This window comes from Mus musculus, chromosome 3 (assembly GCF_000001635.26).
Source record: "Mus musculus strain C57BL/6J chromosome 3, GRCm38.p6 C57BL/6J".
In the NCBI taxonomy this organism is placed as follows: Eukaryota; Metazoa; Chordata; class Mammalia; order Rodentia; family Muridae; genus Mus; species Mus musculus.
The window spans coordinates 158,231,231-158,250,864 of NC_000069.6; the positions used below are offsets into that span (position 1 = coordinate 158,231,231).

General features: G+C 38.4%; 1 protein-coding gene across 20 annotated transcripts in view; it reads right to left on the reverse strand.

Moving 5' to 3' along the window:
• Positions 1 to 19,634, reverse strand: part of Lrrc7 (leucine rich repeat containing 7) — a 494,798-nt gene that overhangs the window by 164,045 nt on the left and 311,119 nt on the right. For all 20 annotated transcript variants that reach the window (XR_003954326.1, XR_003954327.1, NM_001370782.1 and 17 more), the window contains one exon: positions 9,219 to 9,282. Coding sequence is in view for 18 of the 20 variants with exons in the window: in NM_001370782.1 (NP_001357711.1) it covers positions 9,219 to 9,282 (64 nt within the window). In the remaining 2 variants the exon portion in view is untranslated. The remainder of the gene's footprint in view (positions 1 to 9,218; positions 9,283 to 19,634) is intronic.

Sequence of the window (19,634 nt, forward strand, 5' to 3'; positions counted from 1 at the left end):
TGTTTATTTTGTTCTTTTTTTAAATATTATTTATTAGTTATTTTCCTCATTTACATTTCCAATGCTATCCTAAAAGTCCCCCATACGCACCCCCAACTCCCCTACCCACCCACTCCCACTTTTTGGCCCTGGCATTCCCCTGTACTAGGGCATATAAAGTTTGCAAGTCCAATGGGCCTCTCTTTCCAGTGATGGCCAACTAGGCCATCTTTTGATACATATGCAGCTAGAGTCAAGAGCTCTGGGGTACTGGTTAGTTCATAATGTTGTTCTACCTATAGGGTTGCAGATCCCTTTAGCTCCTTGGGTACTTTCTTTAGCTCCTCCATTGGGGGCCCTGTGATCCATCCAATAGCTGACTGTGAGCATCCACTTCTGTGTTTGCTAGGCCCCAGCATAGTCCCACAAGAGACAGCTATATCTGGGTCCTTTCAGAAAAATCTTGCTAGTGTATGCAATGGTGTCAGCATTTGGAAGCTGATTATAGGATGGATCCCCGGATATGGCAGTCTCTAGCTGGTCCATCCTTTCGTCACAGCTCCAAATTTTGTCTCTATAACTCCTTCCATGGGTGTTTTGTTCCCAATTCTAAAAAGGGACAAAGTGTCCACACTTTGGTCTTCGTTCTTCTTGAGTTTCATGCTTTTAGCAAATTGTATCTTATATCTTGGGTAGCCTAAGTTTCTGGGCTAATATCCACTTATCAGTGAGTACATATTGTGTGAGTTCCTTTGTGATTGGGTTACCTCACTCAGGATGATGCCCTCCAGGTCCATCCATTTGCCTAGGAATTTCATAAATTCATTCTTTTTAATAGCTGAGTAGTACTCCATTATGGAAATGTACCACATTTTCTGTATCCATTCCTCTGTTGAGGGGCATCTGGGTTCTTTCCAGCTTCTGGCTATTATAAATAAGGCTACTATGAACATAGTGGAGCATATGTCCTTCTTACTGGTTGGGACATCTTCTGGATATATGCCCAGGAGAGATATTGTGGGATCCTCCGGTAGTACTATGTCCAATTTTCTGAGGAACTGCCAGACTGATTTCCAGAGTGGTTGTACAAGCTTGCAATCCCACCAGCAATGGAGGAGTGTTCCTCTTTCTCTACATCCTCGCCAGCATCTGCTGTCACCTGAATTTTTGATCTTAGCCATTCTGACTGGTGTGAGGTGGAATCTCAGGGTTGTTTTGATTTGCATTTCCCTGATGATTAAGGATGCTGAACATTTTTTCAGGTGCTTCTCTGCCATTCTGTATTCCTCAGGTGAGAATTCTTTGTTCAGCTCTGAGCCCCATTTTTTAATGGGGTTATTTGATTTTCTGGAGTACACCTTCTTTTTTTTTATTTTCTTAGATTGTATTGAAATAATTTGTAAAGAATGACAGAGCAGGATTGAAACCCCCAGGGACAGTTTCCATCCCTGGCTGCCTTCTTGAGTTCTTTTTATATATATTGGATATTAGTCCCCTATCTGATTTAGGATAGGTAAAGATCCTTTCCCAATCTGTTGGTGGTCTTTTTGTCTTATTGATGGTGTCTTTTGCCTTGCAGCAGCTTTGCAACTTTATGAGGTCCCATTTATCGATTCTCGATCTTAAGGCACAAGCCATTGCTGTTCTATTCAGGAATTTTTCCCCTGTACACATATCTTCAAGGCTTTTCCCTAATTTTTCCTCTATAAGTTTCAGTGTCTCTGGTTTTATATGGAGTTTCTTAATCCACTTAAATTTGCCTTTAGTACAAGGAGATAGGAATGGATCAATTCACATTCTTCTACATGATAACTGCCAGTTGTGCCAACTCCATTTGTTGAAAATGCTTTCTTTTTTCCACTGGATGGTTTTAGCTCCCTTGTCAAAGATCAAGTGACGATAGGTGTGTGGGTTCATCTCTGGGTCTTCAATTCTGTTCCATTGGTCTATTTGTCTGTCGCTATACCAGTACCATGCAGTTTTTATCACAATTGCTCTGTAGTACAGCTTTAGGTCAGGCATGGTGATTCCACCAGAGGTTCTTTTATCCTTGAGAAGAGTTTTTGCTATCCTAGGTTTTTTGTTATTCCAGATGAATCTGCTGATTGCCCTTTCTAATTTGTTGAAGAATTGAGTTGGAATTTTGATGGGGATTGCATTGAATCTGTAGATTGCTTTTGGCAAGATAGCCATTTTTACAATGTTGATCCTGCCAATCCATGAGCATGGGAGATCTTTCTATCTTCTGAGATCTTCTTTAATTTCTATCTTCAGAGACTTGAAGTTCTTATCATACAAATCTTTCACTTCCTTAGTTAGATTCACGCCAAGGTATTTTATATTATTTGTGACTATTGAGAAGGATGTTGTTTCCCTAATTTCTTTCTCAGCCTGTTTATCCTTTGTGTATAGAAAAGCCATTGACTTGTTTGAGTTAATTTTATATCCAGCTACTTCATTGAAGCTGTTTATCAGGTTTAGGAGTTCTCTGGTGGAATTTTTAGGGTCACTTATATATACTATCATATCATCTGCAAAAAGTGATATTTTGACTTCTTCCTTTCCAATTTGTATCCCCTTGATATCGTTTTGTTGTTGAATTGCTCTGGCTAGGACTTCAAGTACTATGTTGAAGAGGTAGGGAGAGAGTGGACAGCCTTGTCTAGTCCCTGATTTTAGTGGGATTGCTTCCAGCTTCTCTCCATTTACTTTGATGTTGGCTACTGGTTTGCTGTAGATTGCTTTTATCATGGTTAGGTATGGGCCTTGAATTTCTGATCTTTCCAAGACTTATCATGAATGGGTATTGGATTTTGTCAAATGCTTTCTCTGCATCTAACGAGATGATCATGTGGTTTTTGTCTTTGAGTTTGTTTATGTACTGGATTACGTTGATGAATTTCCATATATTGAACCATCCCTGCATCCCTGTGATGAAACCTACTTGGTCAGGATGGATGATTGTTTTGATGTGTTCTTGGATTCGGTTAGCGAAAACTTTATTGAGGATTTTTGCATCAATATTCATAAGGGAAATTGGTCTGAAGTTTTCTATCTTTGTTGGGTCTTTTTGTGGTTTAGGATCAGAGTAATTGTGGCTTCATAGAATGAGTTGGGTAGAGTACTGTCTGTTTCTATTTTGTGGAATAGTTTGTGAAGAACTGGGATTAGATCTTCATTGAAGGTCTGATAGAACTCTGCACTAAACCCATCTGGTCCTGGGCTTTTTTTGGTTGGGAGACTATTAATGACTGCTTCTATTTCTTTAGGGGATATAGGACTGTTTAGATCATTATCCTGATCTTGATTTAACTTTGGTACCTGGTATCTGTCTAGAAACTTGTCTATTTCATCCAGGTTCTCCAGTTTTGTTGAGTATAGCCTTTTGTAGAAGGATCTGATGGTGTTTTGGATTTCTTCAGGATCTGTTGTTATGTCTCTCTTTTCATTTCTGATTTTGTTAATTAGGATGCTTTCCCTGTGCCCTCTAGTGAGTCTGGCTAAGGGTTTATCTATCTTGTTGATTTTCGCATGAGATTATTTTAATCTTCTTGTATTTATTGAGGCCTGTTTGTGACTAATTATATGGTAAATTTTGGAAAAGTACAATGAGTTGCTGAGAATAAGGTAAATTATTTTGTTTTAGGATAAAATGTTCTATAGGTATCTGTTAAAGCCATCTATGTTTCATAGCTTCTGTTAACTTCACTGTGTCTCTGTTTAGTTTCTGTTTCCAGATCTGTCCATTGCTGAGAGTGTGGTGTTGAAATCTCCAACTATTTTTGTGTGAGGTACAATGTGGGCTTTGAGTTTTAGTAAAGTTTATTTTATTAATGTGGGTGCCCTTGTATTAGGAGCATGGATGTTCAGAATTGAGAGTTAATCTTGGTAGATTTTCCCTTTGACAAGTATGTAGTGTCCTTCCTTATTTTTTTTTTGATAACTTTTCGTTGAAAGTCAATTTTATTTTATATTAGAATGGCTACTCCAGCTTTTTTCTTGGGACCATTTGCTTGGAGAATTGTTTTCCAGCCTTTTACCTGAGGTAGTGTCTGTCTTAGTCATTGAGGCAGGTTTCCTTTATAAAGCAAAATGTTGGTTCCTGTTTACATATCCAGTTTGTTAGTCTATGTCTTTTTTATCAGGGAATTGAGTCCATTGATATTAAGAGATACTAAGGAAAAATGAGTGTTTTCTCCTGTTATTTTTGTTGTTAGAGGTGGAATTATGTTTTTGTGGCTATCTTCTTTTTGGCTGGTTAAAAGAAGATTACTTTCTTTATTTTTCTAGGGCATAATTTCCCTCCTTGTGTTAGAATTTTCCACTTACTATCCTATGTAGGGCTGGATTTGTGGAGAGATATGTCCAAATCTGTTTTTGTCATGGACTATCTTGGTTTCTCCATCTATGGCAATTGAGAGCTTTGCTGGGTTTGGAGCCTGGGCTGGCATTTGTGTTCTCTTGGGTCTGTATAACATCTGTCCAGGATCTTCTGGCTTTCATAGTCTCTGGTGAAAAATCTGGTGTAATTCTGATAGGCCTGCCTTTATATGTTACTTGAACTTTTTCCCTTACTGCTTTTAATATTCTGTCTTTATTTAGTGCATTTGTTGTTCTGATTATTATGTGTCAGGAGGAATTTCTTTTCTGGTCCAGTCTATTCGGAGTTCTGTAGGCTTCTTGTATGTTCATGGGCATCTCTTTCTTTAGGTTTGGCAAGTTTTCTTCTATAATTTTTTGAAGATATTTGCTGGCCCTTTAAGTTGAAAATCTTTATTCTTATCTATACCTATTATCCTTAGGTTTGGTCTTCTCATTGTGTTCTGGATTTCCTGGATATTTTGGGTAAGACCTTTTTGCATTTTGCATTTTCATTGATTGTTGTGTTAATGTTTTCTATGGTATCTTCTGCACCTTAGATTCTCTCTTCTATTTCTTATAGTCTGTTGCTGATGCTTGCATCTATGGCTCCTGATATCTTTCCTAGGTTTTCTATCTCCAGAGTTGTCTCTCTTTGTGATTTCTTTATTGTTTCTAGTTCCATTTTTTAGATCCTGGATGGTTTTGTTCAATTCTTTCACCCATTTGTGTATGTTGTCCTGTAATTCTTTAAGAGATGTTTGTGTTTCCTCTTTAAGGGCTTCTATCTGTTTACCTGTGTTCTCCTGTATTTCTTTAAAGGAGTTATTTATGTCCTTCTTAAAATCCTCTATCATCATAATGAGATGTGATTTTACATCAACGTCTTGCTTTTCTGGTGTTTTGGGTTACCCAAGACTTGCTGTGGTAGGAGAACTGAGTTCTGATTATTCCAAGTAGCCTTGGTTTCTGTTGGTAAGATTTCTTTGTCGAGATTTGGTTAACTCTGATGTTAGATAGTCTTGCTATCTCTGGCTGGAGCTTGTCTCTCCTGTGGATCTGTAAGCCTGTGTCAGCACTCTTGGGAGACCAGCTTTCTCCTGGTGGAACTTGTGTACAGAGGACTCTGGAACAGCCCAAGCTCTGGGTGCAGATGGTGACCAGAAGGATCCTGTCCTAGCTGCTCCATTGTTCCTGTGTCCAGTGTGCTCCTTGCTGCCCTGTTCCAGACAATTATTGGAGAGAAAGTGGCTGGGAGAACAACTCTTTTCTGGTGGGACCTGTGAACAGCAGGGTGTGGAACAGCCTCAGCTCCTGGGTGCAGATGGTATACAGGAAGGATCCTGTCCCAGCTGCTCCACTGTTCCTGGACCCTCTGTCCTCCTGGCTGGCCCTGCTCCAGACAGTTATTGGAAAGAAAGTGGCTATCTTACCTCTGAGCCCAGAAATGAAAGCACTCCTGGGAGAATGGCTCTCTCCTGGTGGGACCAGTGCACAGAGGGCTATGGAACAGCCTTAGCTTCTGGGTACAGATGGTGGACTGCTCCCACAGTGATCCAGAAAGATCAAAATGCTGAAAGCATCTTAATGCTGGAGAGTGGATACTGCATATTTCTAAGCAGGGAGGTTGAAAACATGTTTTTAAGGAATTGAAATATGTATTTAAAAACCATTCCTTATTGGACTACTTTTCATGAAATGCATAAAATAAGTAGCTTGCATTTCTTGAACATGCAGAATTTCGTGTTTATATTCACATCTAACAAATTTCAGCAAGATAAAATATAAGTAGATTAGAGGGTAATTTTAAAGAGAAAAGGGCTGGAAATTATCCTAAATTGATGAATAACAAGAATCTATAAAGTAGACAGAATAATGTATATAATTACAACTATGAACACAAGTTTAAAAAACTCAGAATTGGTATTGGAGTGAATATATTATATGGTGATAGTTTTTACTATATGATTTTAAAATCCATAATGAAATGAAATCTCTGTTGCACTGGTATTGAGGCAGGCACATTTTGCCAGTGGTTTATCATGTGGGCTGTGGATTCATGAATAGATGGATATGTTTTGATAAGAAGCTTCTGAGAGAGTTCACCCATTCTACCCTTCTGTCTTCTGCTATGTCAGAACACAGAACACAACAGAGTCATTTTGGATGAAGAGAGGATGGACCTCAACCTAACACTGAATCTTACAATGCCTAAGTCTGTGAGAATGATTTTCCATTGCTCATAAACTATCCACTCTAAGACATTTTATTTTATCAACACACACACACACACACACACACACACACACACACACACTTGTGGCCTGTTTATTTCAGAAATAAAAAAGTTGGTTTACATTAGAATTTCTTTCCATATATCTTACTGTGGTGGTTTGAATGAAAATGGCCTCCATAGGCTCACAGGGAGTGGCACTATTAGGAGGTGTGGCTTTTTTGGAGAAAGTGGGGCCTCGATGGATGAAGTGTGTCACAGGCGGTAAGCTCTGAGGTTTCAAATGTTTAAGCTCGGCCCAATAGCTCTCTCTCTCTCTCTCCATTCTGCCTGGGGGGGGGGGGTTGTCCAGATATAAAACTCTCAGCTACTTTTCTAGCACCACGTCTGCCTGCATGCCATGCTGATAATGGACTAAAGCTCTGAAATATAAGCCAACTCCAATTAAATGCTTTCCTTTATAAGACTTGCTGTGGTCATGGTGTTTCTTCACAGCAATAGAAACCCTAACTAAAACACCTACTCATGCTTGTTGATCTAAATCTTTAAAGTCCTAATTTACATTTGTTCATGTGAAAAGCTTGCAAAGTTTTAGGTGACTGAAATTCTTCAAAACATATGTGGAGTGTTTACTGCAGATTTTCTTACATTCAAACTTTCCCAAAGCCCATGAAATGTGTGAAACTGATGCTCTTATTTTAATGGTAAGAAAGATGCAGTTACATAGTAAGGTAAAGAATGTAATTGCTGCCTGTGTTTTTTTGTTTTTTTTGTTTTTTATTTTTTGTTTTCTCATGACATCAAGACATATGGAGTAAGCGAAGCAGGGCTCTCCCTAGAGCTTTAGCAACTAACTTCAAATTTGTCTGTACATACTTCAAGGTTATTTACCACCCTTACCAATCCCTGTCTCTATCATACATATATTCCTTAAAAATACAATGATTCAGGGCCAGGGAGATGGTTCAGTGATTAAGGATGCTTACTGTTCTTTCAGAGGACCCAAGTTCAGTTCCCAATTATAAGTCAGACTAAGTGGCTTATAACTGTATATCTCTAGTTCTAGAGAATCTGAAAGACTTTTCTGGCACTACACTTATGTGCATATGCATACACACATTGAAAAATTATCTTTAAACCATTGAGAGGAAAAATGCATGCTAGGGTGCATTCATTCTCTCTCCTTATGCTCACACACAGTAAGCTGGTTGGCATAATGTGACAGATGGAAGATATGACATCTACCTTTCCTGGACTTATCTCAGAGTGCACATCCAGAGGATTCAGCCTGGCTGGCTATGAAGCCACTACTGGGGACTGACTGGTAAGAACAGAAATGACAGCTGAGCTGGTTCTGGAGGGAGGATGGAAGGAGAACCAAATATGGTAGTGTATTTAAGAGGGAAAGGGACAGTGTTTGGTTTCAGAGACACATGGTTAAGTGTCAGAACTCAGCAACATCACGTGCACCTGGTATACTACAAGCTTCCCAGGCCAGGAGTCCTTTCCATCCAGGTTACAAAGACAAGTTGTTATGTAGGTCCATATCTCAGTAGCAGAAGGGAAGATATTTTAGTGAGGAGATTTTTATTTAAGGATAGATTAAAGCCTTTAATCTAGACAAATAAAAGCCTATCTTTGGCACTGACAATCAGCATATAAGGCAGCATAATAATGTACTGGACATGGTTAAAGTAAAACAGTGAGTATTCTTCATGCATAACCTTATAGCATGAATGAAAACCCTGCCATTCTACACAGGGCACTGGCTCAGAGCGCTTTTGGCCCAATATTATATACATGTTCAATTTAATTCTCACACAAGCCTTCTGAGGCAACAATCACTATAATCTCCATTTTATAGATCAGGAAAATGAGGTTTATAGATATTAATTGACTTTCCCTAAATGTGTTATCAGTTGGAAAAACTGATTGATTAGTTAGAGGCCTTCAGTTAACTACAGGTAAATTTGATTTTGGAGATTTGACAATGTCTAATGGGAAACTTTTGAATAAAGAATGGTGGGTTTTCTTACAAAGGATTTTCTATTTGCTTTCTAATTTGATTTTCTGATTCTGGTCTTTGGACATACTTGAAATAAAGCCAAAAATTGAAAATGGCTGTCAGAACACTGTCACTCTTAAAGACAGTGATTAAGGTATCAACATGTCTTCATGAGAAAGGTTCTTTCTTTAAAACTGGAAGGCTGCTGACCCTTGGGACTAACTTTCTAAACCATCACAGCAATCTTCAAAGTGAACAATACCCTTTAATCCTTGTATAGCCACATAACATTTACGTATTAGGGACCACTTCAGGTTCATTTAAATAAAGTTAAAATTACCATGTGTCAGGTGAAGATTAGCTGAGATGAAGCTTGCAGCACAGTTAACCTGGTTCCTCTTGCCACATAATTGGTAGTAAATTGTCAATACACATCTGTTCTAATTCTGACTTTTTGTGATATGTAATACCCAGTTCCTGTGGTTTACTATACAGTGAAACAATCAATATAGCTATTAGCTTTCATTATCTTAGTGTTTGGAAGCATACATGTTCACTCAATGCTTTAATGCTTGGGTTGTGAAGATACAAGAAGAATCTCCTTGAGACTAATTGACAAGTTAATGAAGCACATTTGCTTACCAGCTCGCTGAATTCATTATTGCCTAGGTCAAGTCTTTCCAGCTGGGCTAACTTGTGCATTGACCTGTAAAAGATGGAGAAGAGTACCATGATGAGGCAGCACTTGACATATCTCTGTAAAGATAGTCTGCCCACACTTGATAGATTTTCCTGACCATATCACGTACAAAAATAAAAGCAAAAACTTCAGGATACTCCTTAGCAAGGGATGAAACACAGATGCACAGAGAAACATGTGAACAGCCATCTGGGTACAGTTCTAGCAGACTGTGGTCCACAGCACTGGGCCACCAATGCAGTGTGTGATGGGAGTTAGGGTCAGCTGTTTCACACACCGGGAGTCTCATTAAGTATCTATACTAGAAAGCTTAGGATGGATTCACTATCATATTTTTAAGAGTTACCATATTTTTAAGAGTCACTGCCCTGATTCATTAATCACAAGTCAATCATAGTAAAGGAAGTCCTTCTACCCATGGCTGCATCATCAGCTTTGTTATTTCTGCTCATTACAGGAGCTTCTGTTACAGATAGAATATCTTCATTCCGAAATATCCTGAGTTGGGGCTGTAAGAGTGCTGAGCTATTTTAAGACTCTGGACTAAGAATTGGTTTCAAAGGCATTTTAGAACACCCCTAGTATGGTACACATTTCTCAAATCCTTCCCAAATAAACATACAACATAATAAAATATAGTGATTTAAAAATAGTTTATTCCCAACCACAGCATACACAAAAGCTTTGAAACTTCAGAAAAAATAATCTTAGAAATTTTGGGTTCTTTTTCTTAACATAAACTATTAGATTTTTATGACTATTAAGTGAAAATATATCACAAGTTAGACTCAAACAGTGTGTGTTTTTCACATGACAACATTATTGAGAGGTTATTATGCACTAATTTAGGGTACAGTAATAAATAAAGCTGATAATTTTTTCACCAGAAGACTTTATACGTGGTTGGAAGAGAATGACAGCAAGCAAAACAATTAAGTAAAATACAAGGTTAAAAGTGCCACAGTGAAACAGTGTCAGCGGACAAGGAGGAGACTTTTCACAAGGATTATATTTTCAATAAGGTGAACAAGTTAGCCTTTATCAAGATGAGATTCCTCAAGAATGTTAAGTATTTTGATTTCCTTTTTTTCTTCCAAGTTCATGAACATGAAAGGCATTGTTCATATTATAAGCAGCCCATAATCTTGAGGAAACATCTCTGACACAATCGGATGAATTCCATAGAAAGACCACTTACAAGTTGTTAAAGAGTAGCACTCTTTTAGCCTTGAGAACATGTTTAGAAAAATAAAACTTAACTGAGGTTTTGATTTGGGTAGTTAATCAGGCTATATGAAGGTTGGGGGCATACCTAGGAGTGAAATGTTAAGAAGATAGTTCACAAAAAATAATAAGACATAAGAAATACAGTCACAAAGTAACATGTCCAGCTATGAAGCCTAAGTTTTAGTCTAAAGGCAACACAAAGCTTTACTATTTTTGTAGGAAGATGCTAGATTTTAACTTCAGACCCTCACTTTGGAATCATTAGATATTGTAGGAAGCAAGAAAAGGCAGTAACAGCAATGAAACCACATAAGTAAGTGTCCTGGGATCTATGATTGGGCCAGAAGCAGAACATGGTGATCTGGATACCTTGGTGACATAGACAATGTGCTCTGGAGAGAAGCATGACTTAATGAATCACTTGACAGAGTATACAGCAGGGGATGCTTAAAGTTTGGTTAAGACTGAACAAAACATTTCAAAAGTGGTGGCTCATGACTAGACTCAGACAAGACTCACAGTCAGCATAGAGGCTTCTACTCTCCTTACAAAAGAAGTTGAATTTAATATGAACTAATATGCACTGTAATGTGCCAGAATATATGTATGAGTAAAATTATGCAATAAAAACAATAGTGTAGAATGTATGTTATACATGTAAACAGCTATGCATATGACTGAAAACATTTCAATTATGATTCTAGGTAGACGCTTCAGTCAAGAACAGAAAACACCAACTTTTGTCTTATTAGTTATATAATCATTCATGTTCATTTGTTTTGCTTGCTTTGAATAACTTACATATTATATATTTACAAATGTGTATGTATATAAATACATAATAGAGTTCCTTGATACATTGAAATAGATTTTTAATTTAAGTAAAAAATGTGGAAATTTGTCCAAGACAGCTCAAGAATAGTGAAAATAAAATGTTTATATTATTTTCTATTTAAAAGATAATAAAATATTCATGAATTAATATAGAAGTTGTCACTTAAAGAACATAAGCATCATTGTTAGTCATCAGGGACACACAAAACAAAACGAATTTGAATTTAATCTTACCCCTCTAAGAATGGCCAAGATAAATAAAACAAATGACATATGCTGGTGAGGATATGGGGAAAGGAGAACACTTATCTATTGCTGTCAGGAGTGCAAACTTGCACAGTGGCTGTGGAAAACAATGTGGTGGTTTCCCAGGATGCTGGGAATAGGTCTACCTTGTGATCCAGGTGTACTACTCTTGGGCCCTTCTTGCTCAACCATGTTCATTGCTGCTCTATTCATAATATCCAGAAACTGAAAACAATCTAGATGTTCATCAACAGATGAATGGATAGTTAAAATGTGGTAAGTTTACACAATGGAATATTATTCAACTGTTAAAAAAGTGAAATCATGAATTTTGTAGGTAAATAGAATCAGGAAAAAGATACCCTGAGTAAGGTAACTCAGACCCAAAATAACAAATATATGTGCATTCTCTTATATGTAGATGTTAGCTTTTAAACATGCAATAGGCAGCTACTATCTGAATAATCATAGAGGTTTGATATAGAATAAGGGACTAGGGGAGGGGAAGAAGCTCCTAAGGTAGGGGCAATAGAATCTATAGTCATGGAGAGGATTTGGGGGCATTGGAATGGCAAAGGGAAGCTGGGTAGTGATGGCACATGCCTTTAATCCCAGCACTTGGATGACAGAGGCAGGTGGATTTCTGAGTTCAAGGCCAGTCTGGTCTACATAGTGAGTTCCAGGACAGGCAGGACTATACAGAGAAACCCTGCCTCAACAAACAAACAAACAAACAAACAAACAAACAAAGCAAAGGGAAAGGGAGAAGGGGCAAGAGAAAGAATATGTGGAAGGATAGCACACTCTAAGCGTCATCTGAGAGTTACACATAAACTCACTGCAGGAAAAGACAAATATTGTACATACTCTCTATTGCTCACATATGTATATTTGTTATCAATTCTTTGGTAAGTGGTTAACCACTGAGGTTAGTTATGGAGAATAGATATGGGAGGGGAGGAAATAGAATTGATAGCTATGAAGGGGTGGGAGACTGGAGTAGGAGGATTAAATGGAGTGGGAGGAGGAAGAGGAGGTAAGGGAGAAAAATGTAAGAAGGACAACTAACAGTACATGCATTTTAGGGGTCATATAGAAACCTACTACTGTAGAAGCTCATTAAATATATAAATATATCAAAGAAGTCAAAGTGAAGTCACCAAATAATGGGGGAGACAAAGGCTCAACTAGAGATATTTTGTAATCAAGTGAAACTTCCAGTGCCAGGAATGGGTTACATCTAATTGAGTTTTTGGTGAAAGGAGCTCTGTGGAAACCCTCAAACAACTCAGGCTATTGCCAAGGTTATTTGTTATTCTTCACACACTGATGGTAAGTTCCTATTGCTGAAGACACACTTACATATCTAATTTAATAGGGAGAAGTAAAGCCTGTTCTTAAGTAAGGCCTTCACCCCTGCTGACTAGTCTTCATGGTACTAAAAGACACTCTGTATACTACCAAAGGAGAAAGGTAAGTAAACACCAACCTAGCTATACACCCTACAATCTACAGTGTTAAACTGTGTGCATAGTATGCTGGTACATTAGTGGCATGAATGAATGTGTAATTAACTACTATCTGATTGGATTTAAGGCCCACTCCATGAGACGGAACTCATTTGGATAAATCTCTCACACTGCTCTGGTAGTCAAGAAATGGAGACTAAATAGGCCTACAGGGAAACCAAATACTATTGTTCTACTAAAGGAATGTAATAATAAAATGACTCCTAATGACATTGTTACATGCATCTATAAGTGTCTTCTCAGCCATCATCAGAGAAGGTTACTCTTGCAGTAAACAGTGACAGACACAGAGACCCACAACTGGACAATGTATAGAGATTAAGAGACCTTGGAATACTCAAAATTAAATGGGATGTCTTCATCAAACCCCTTCTCTCGTTAATAAAAATACAGATTTTTCTTCATTTCTTATTTAATATTTAAACAAAATCCCAAAGTAAGTAAGTAAAAAATTCTTGTATTTATTACCCACAAGAATATATAGACAGTTGCTAGCTATGCACGCATGTTTGTGTTTTTATTAAATATTGTTAGGTTTCATTGTATATCTTGCTGACATATTTTTCAAGTATGTCATGTATTTTTATCTTTCTTGTGTCCCCTGATTCTCTCCTTTTACTCCATTCACATCCTTTATCTTATGCGTGCTGGGTGTTAATCATTCTGTCACACTGTTCCCACATTTCTTATTTAGATGAGTACATGTAGTAAGAATTACTCCCTTACAAGTGCACAGGACTGGTGACATTTCCATGGAAGCAGTCCTCTGTGAGCTTTCATTCAATTGTTTCTTTTTGGCAGGTGCCATGTTGGACAGTGGAGTTGCCACAGTTTCTAAGATGTAGGTTTCTCAAACTTGTCATTACTGGTGTTTTGAGATGGCCTCTTCTCTAACATAAGGGCTATCAAGTGTGTAGTGGGAGTTTTAGCACACCCTACACAGCCTCTTCTCTAAAGGGCTCATTTTCTAAATGGGAATGACCTTTAAGTGAGTAACTGCTTCCTAGAGCGATAACTGTGAGGAAAAGAATGTGTATAGATTGCCAAAGGAGGTCAGAAGAACTAAAGACTCAGTAATTAGGAATAATGTCAGGAAGAGGCGACATTTCCACTGGGGTTTGAAGAGTTTGTTGCATGAATCATATATAGTTGCACATCTGAAAAGAAACAATGAAGAAACCAAAGGAGGACATCTAGAGGATAGAGAGAACTCTGTACTTCTGAGTTTGTACCTTGAATAATACTACATGTAATATGGACACATCTCTTCAAAAGAAGTGAAGGATTTTGGTCAAAGGTGAGGAAATTCTTGTGGGAGATGGTGCTAAGAGTCCAGTATCTTTTGATCTAGATGAAAAAGGAGGTGTCTGGGGGCAGTTCTCAGTTCCTGACAACTTGTATGGGAAGCCCTCCCTGACTGGGCAGCAATAGTATTGAACAGCTTTCTCTACAGACATGGCCAGATGGCCATCGGCTTTCCCTAGTATGAGGAAAGAACAGCTGATCTCCACTATCTGTTTTGCACTTCGGTCTTCCCCGATGCACTGTGAGAAGGAGGAAGACATGCACCTATTTGCCACTGGCTCTTCAAAGTGACATGAACAGTTGCACATACAGGCAAACACTTCGTGGTAGTTAGCTCAGTTTAAGGGATTGCAAGCTATCATTTTCTTAGGATCTGATAGATGTCGTAGGAGTTTTAAAAGATTTTAGATGGCCACTATGTTTCTGAGACATGGCTTTGGCTTTCCTGGAACTCACCATGTAGACAGGCTGGCCTTGAACTCTTAGAAAGCTGTCTGCCCCTGTCTCCCAAGTGCTTGTATAAAAAGCATGAGCCACTATACCTGGCTAGAAATAGATTCTGTATTGGTGGGAATGCTCACATAAAATACTCACAGTGGCTCTCCACCAGGTTGAAACAGGTTATTTCTTGTTTATTTGCTATGGAACATTTTTCTCTGCTTGACATTTGTTAGACCAGAAACACATTTTCCTAGAGGTTTTGGTAGTTCTTGTGTTATCTTAGACTTAATTCAACTCTCGTCCACAGACTCACAGGCACACACTTCATAAAAGTATGGGCCCAGTGTGCATACTGAAACTATTAGTACACTCACACTTGTCATGTCTCACCAGTCATGTCTGACTCTACCCCAGGGCCCAGTGTTCACTTCAGGTTCTTGAGAATGCGATTGTGTTGAACAGGATTTACTGGCGTGACTCCATGATCCCCCCCCCCCCCCAGAGATAAACTTGTTTTTCCCTCTGGAACTGTGCATAGAAACCTCATTGAAGAGAAATACACTGCCTTAGGAGAGAAGAGCAGGTGATGTCTCAGCACAGCAGAGAAAATGCAAGATAGAGCTGGTTTCAGTTGCAGCCTCATTTCCAAGACCAGGCAAGAATCTCAACCTGACTTATTTTGTTTACCCTGGCCATTATTTAAATGACCAATGCTTAATTTTAATGAAAAAAAATGTGCTCTATAGCTCACTATAGTCTATACCAGGGTCAGCAAACATTTTCTGTAAAGGGCTAGATAGGCAAATGTTGCAGGCTCTGGAGCCCATGTGGTCTCTGTCTCAATTTCCCTAATCCAATGTTGTAGAGAAAATCTGCCATAGTTGTGTACTCTAATAAAGCTCACTCTGTTTGTCTATTTGTCTGTCTGTCTATCTACCTACCTACCTACCTATCTATCTATCTATCTATCTATCTATCTATCTATCTATCTATCTATCTATCTACCTACCTACCTACCTACCTACCTATCTATCTATCTATCTATCTATCTATCTATCTATCTATCTATCTATCTATCTATCTATCCAACCATCCTCTGTCTGCATACCTGTCTATTGTCTATCTAGTCTTAATTTATACGTATGTGTGTGTTTGGTCTGCACATGTATGTCCGTGTACTACATGCATGCCTGGTGCCTATAGAAGACAGGAGAGGCTCTAGGATGATCCCTTGGTATTGGGTTTACAGGTGATTATGACCTTTCATGTCAGTGTTGGAAAATGAACCTGCAAGAGCAGGTCTTGTCTGCAAGAACAACAAATGGTTTTCATTCATGAGTAATCTCTCCAGCCCAACAATAAAGCTTTATTTATAAAAACAGGCTTGCCAAAGTTTCCATCACTTGGTACACAGTCTTTAACATCTGACATGTAGATAACATTACAGGTTTTGACTACCAGCCCAGCCCCTAAGAACAGTGAAGATTTCAGATGCTTCTCAAAGGGCAGATAAAGGAAGAGCTAAGAATACAGATTGTTAGGAAGCCTCCCCTAGATAATTATAGTGAGTACTTTTGAAATAGTCATTTCTTGTACACATTGCTGGCATCTGTGACACTGACTCTCAGTGAGCACTGTCCTTTGGCTGTGCTTATTAAAGTCAAGTGTGTCCTGTAATGCTATCACTTTGCAGCACTTATCCACTTCAAATATTCCAGCTGGTGCAGGATGGAAGACAATGCAGTAGTTCTATGGTCTGTGGCACTGATGGAATAGTGCAGTCTATGATTTTCTTTTCATCTCATTCAGAGGTTTTCTCTGTTCAGACATACAATTACCTCTGAGCTGTATAAAGCTGGCAGGACTGCAGCATCCTCTGAATCCCCAGTGAGTCACTTGGTTACTGACTTACAGGATTTCGTGAGATTTTGACATGGGCTTTTTCATTCCAGCTTTAACTTGTCCTTGAAGTGTGCACACTTTCTCCATGTATTGGCTGTTTGTGGCACAGAGGCAGGGAAACTCAACGTTGATCTCAAATGCTTCTCTATTAGAACTTTAGAGATGGTCCTTTGCACTTCACTGAACTGTATACTAAGTGGGTAGAGACACATTTTATATTTTTTGACTGTAAGTTTTACCTGATCATGCTTTGCTCTTTGTAATAACTTGTTCATTTAAGGAACCCCATATAATACAGGATTTTGTCATTCTTATTATAGCATACACATGAAAGTCTAGAAAGTCCAGGAATTAATATTCTTTGAAAATACAGCTACTGGGCCAATGAGATAACTTAGTGGGAGGGATGCTTGTATGCAGGCCTTGCAGCCAAAATGCAGTTTTTGCATACCAGGTGCCTGGGAAAGAACCATCTCCCATGAGTTGTCTTCTGATCTCCACATGTGTTTGTTTGTGTGTGTGTGTGTGTGTGTGTGTGTATGTGCATGTGTGTGTATGCACTCATGTGCATTAATGGGATGGACAAAGGTCAAAGCCAGATATTTTTTGATATTTTTCTCTATCTTTTGAGACAAGATTTCTTACTGGACCTGGCACCAACTGATTTGCTGGACTGCCTAGCCAGATAGCCTCAGGGTCCTACTGTCTCTGTATCCTCCCCAGTGCTGTAGTTATAGGTACACATGGCCAGACCATGATTCACTTCTTAGTGTAGGTACTAGAGGTCTGAACTTAGCTCCTTACGCTTGTGTGGCAGGCATTTCATCCACGGAGCCAGCTTCGCAACCCCCAAATTCTCTTTCACTACAAAACTTGAACCAGTGACAGTTATGACTTTCATGTACTTTGAATCATTCCAGGTTTCCCTAACATCCAAAATAGTCAAACTGTCTTCTGGTATCTTCCAGAAAGAGAAGTTGTGGCAAATTGAATATTTGCTTTTTTTCCCCCAAAGATTATTGGAAAGATCTATCTTTTTGATCAGTCTTCTAAATGTTTATTCATTCTGATGTATCTCTTCGTGGACTTTGAACTATAAAAGACATTTAGACTCCATAATTTTTACGGAGATGTTTCCCATTTTGAGTGTCTTCATATTTTTATTTTTAATACTAAAACTTGACATTTAAGAGTTTAGTTGACTTTATTTATTTATTTATTTTATTAGAAACGTTTTCTTTTCTGTAGTGACTCATCTCAAGTTTAATGAAATATTCTGTAAGAGGTGTCAAATCCACAAGTAAACCACCCAGGGCCCTTCCACTCGATGTAGCAGAGTGTACTTGGCTGAAATAGAAGGACTAGGTTATGAGAGTACGCCTTCAGAAGAGCAGCTGTCTACAGGTAAATCCAGGATCACTGCTTTATCTCATTAGGCTGAGGACAATCTTGCATTTTGTTGCTGCTCTTTAGTTTTCTTTGGTTTATAACCTGAACCAATTATTCATTCACCCTGCACACAAATTTTTCCACTAGCAAATTGTAGCTCTTGATACAGAGAAAGTAATCAAGCAAGCTTGCAAGGCCTGCTGGGCTTCTGGGCTAGGGGTGCTGTGTAATCAAGAACTTTGACAATTATCTCTAGAGCCCAGCTTCAGTAATTACATCTTCTGCAACACACTTTAGCAGCATATCAAAAGGTTGCGGGCACTGTAATAAGCTACAAATACATCAGCTTTCACTAGAAGATGCTGCAGTTTCCATTATTCTTTCAGAAAGAGGTTTGGGTTCTACAGAACAATCTTAAGCAGAATTGCCATTTAGAATGCCCACAGAAAACTGTGCAGGGAACAACAGAAAATTTCCTCTATCACAGACTTCTGCCACATACACCCTTGTGTGCGTGCATGCATGTGTGTGTGTGTGTGTGTGTGTGTGTGTGTGTGTTTGTGTATGTGTGTGTGTGTGTGTGTGTGTGTGTGTGTGTGTGTGTTTGTGTATGTGTATGTGTGTGTATGTGTGTATCCAGCCGTTCTGAGAAAGGCCAGGGCCAATGTTTCTGGGCTAAAATTCACAGAAAACTCTTTCACTTGTATTTTGGTTTTCTTATGCTAATTCTCATATACTTCATATAGATTAGTTATTGATGTCCTGCCCTACAAATAAACAAGGTCCAATCCAGCAACTAAGATATGGGAGAATTATCACTTGAGACACTAGGTGAAGGTTTTGGAAATCCTACCCAGGCAGCAGCAGTGGTTCCCCTCTTCCATTCTTGCCAGCAAATACTTTCAACATCACAGACAGAAAGTGAACGCTGTATACAGACAGGCTTTCCAGGTGTAGTGACCCCAAAGGAAGAAAGTCAGCCAGCCAGAGATGGAGCAGGGAGACAAGAATCATACAACTGACCCAATTCGGGGATGCTTTTTTGAAAGTTCATGTTGAGAAACAATCTACTCACTACTTCAAAATCTGCTTTTATTCAGACTTAGGTTATTTGAGCTGAAAGCATGTTTCCTAACATATATGTCTACTAGACAAGTTGGAATCTCATTGAATGTGCCTGGTGTTGGAGATAGGACGAAGACCAAAGCCACACCACCGAGTCAGATGTACCATACATAAAAAGAAGATCCTGCTTTCAATGATAAACTTTAATAAATGTTAATCAAATAAATTAATAAAAGAAAAATAATTAAAAAATTTATCATTTGGAAGTTTTTGATAATATATACAAATTAAAATACTATGAAGAAAATTTAAATTAAAAGCAATGTGAATTAGTAATTACGTATAAAACATGCCCTTAAGATCATCGGCAATAAAGTTTGAAAGAGTGCAAGTATTCACACATCTTTTAACTTTAAGTAT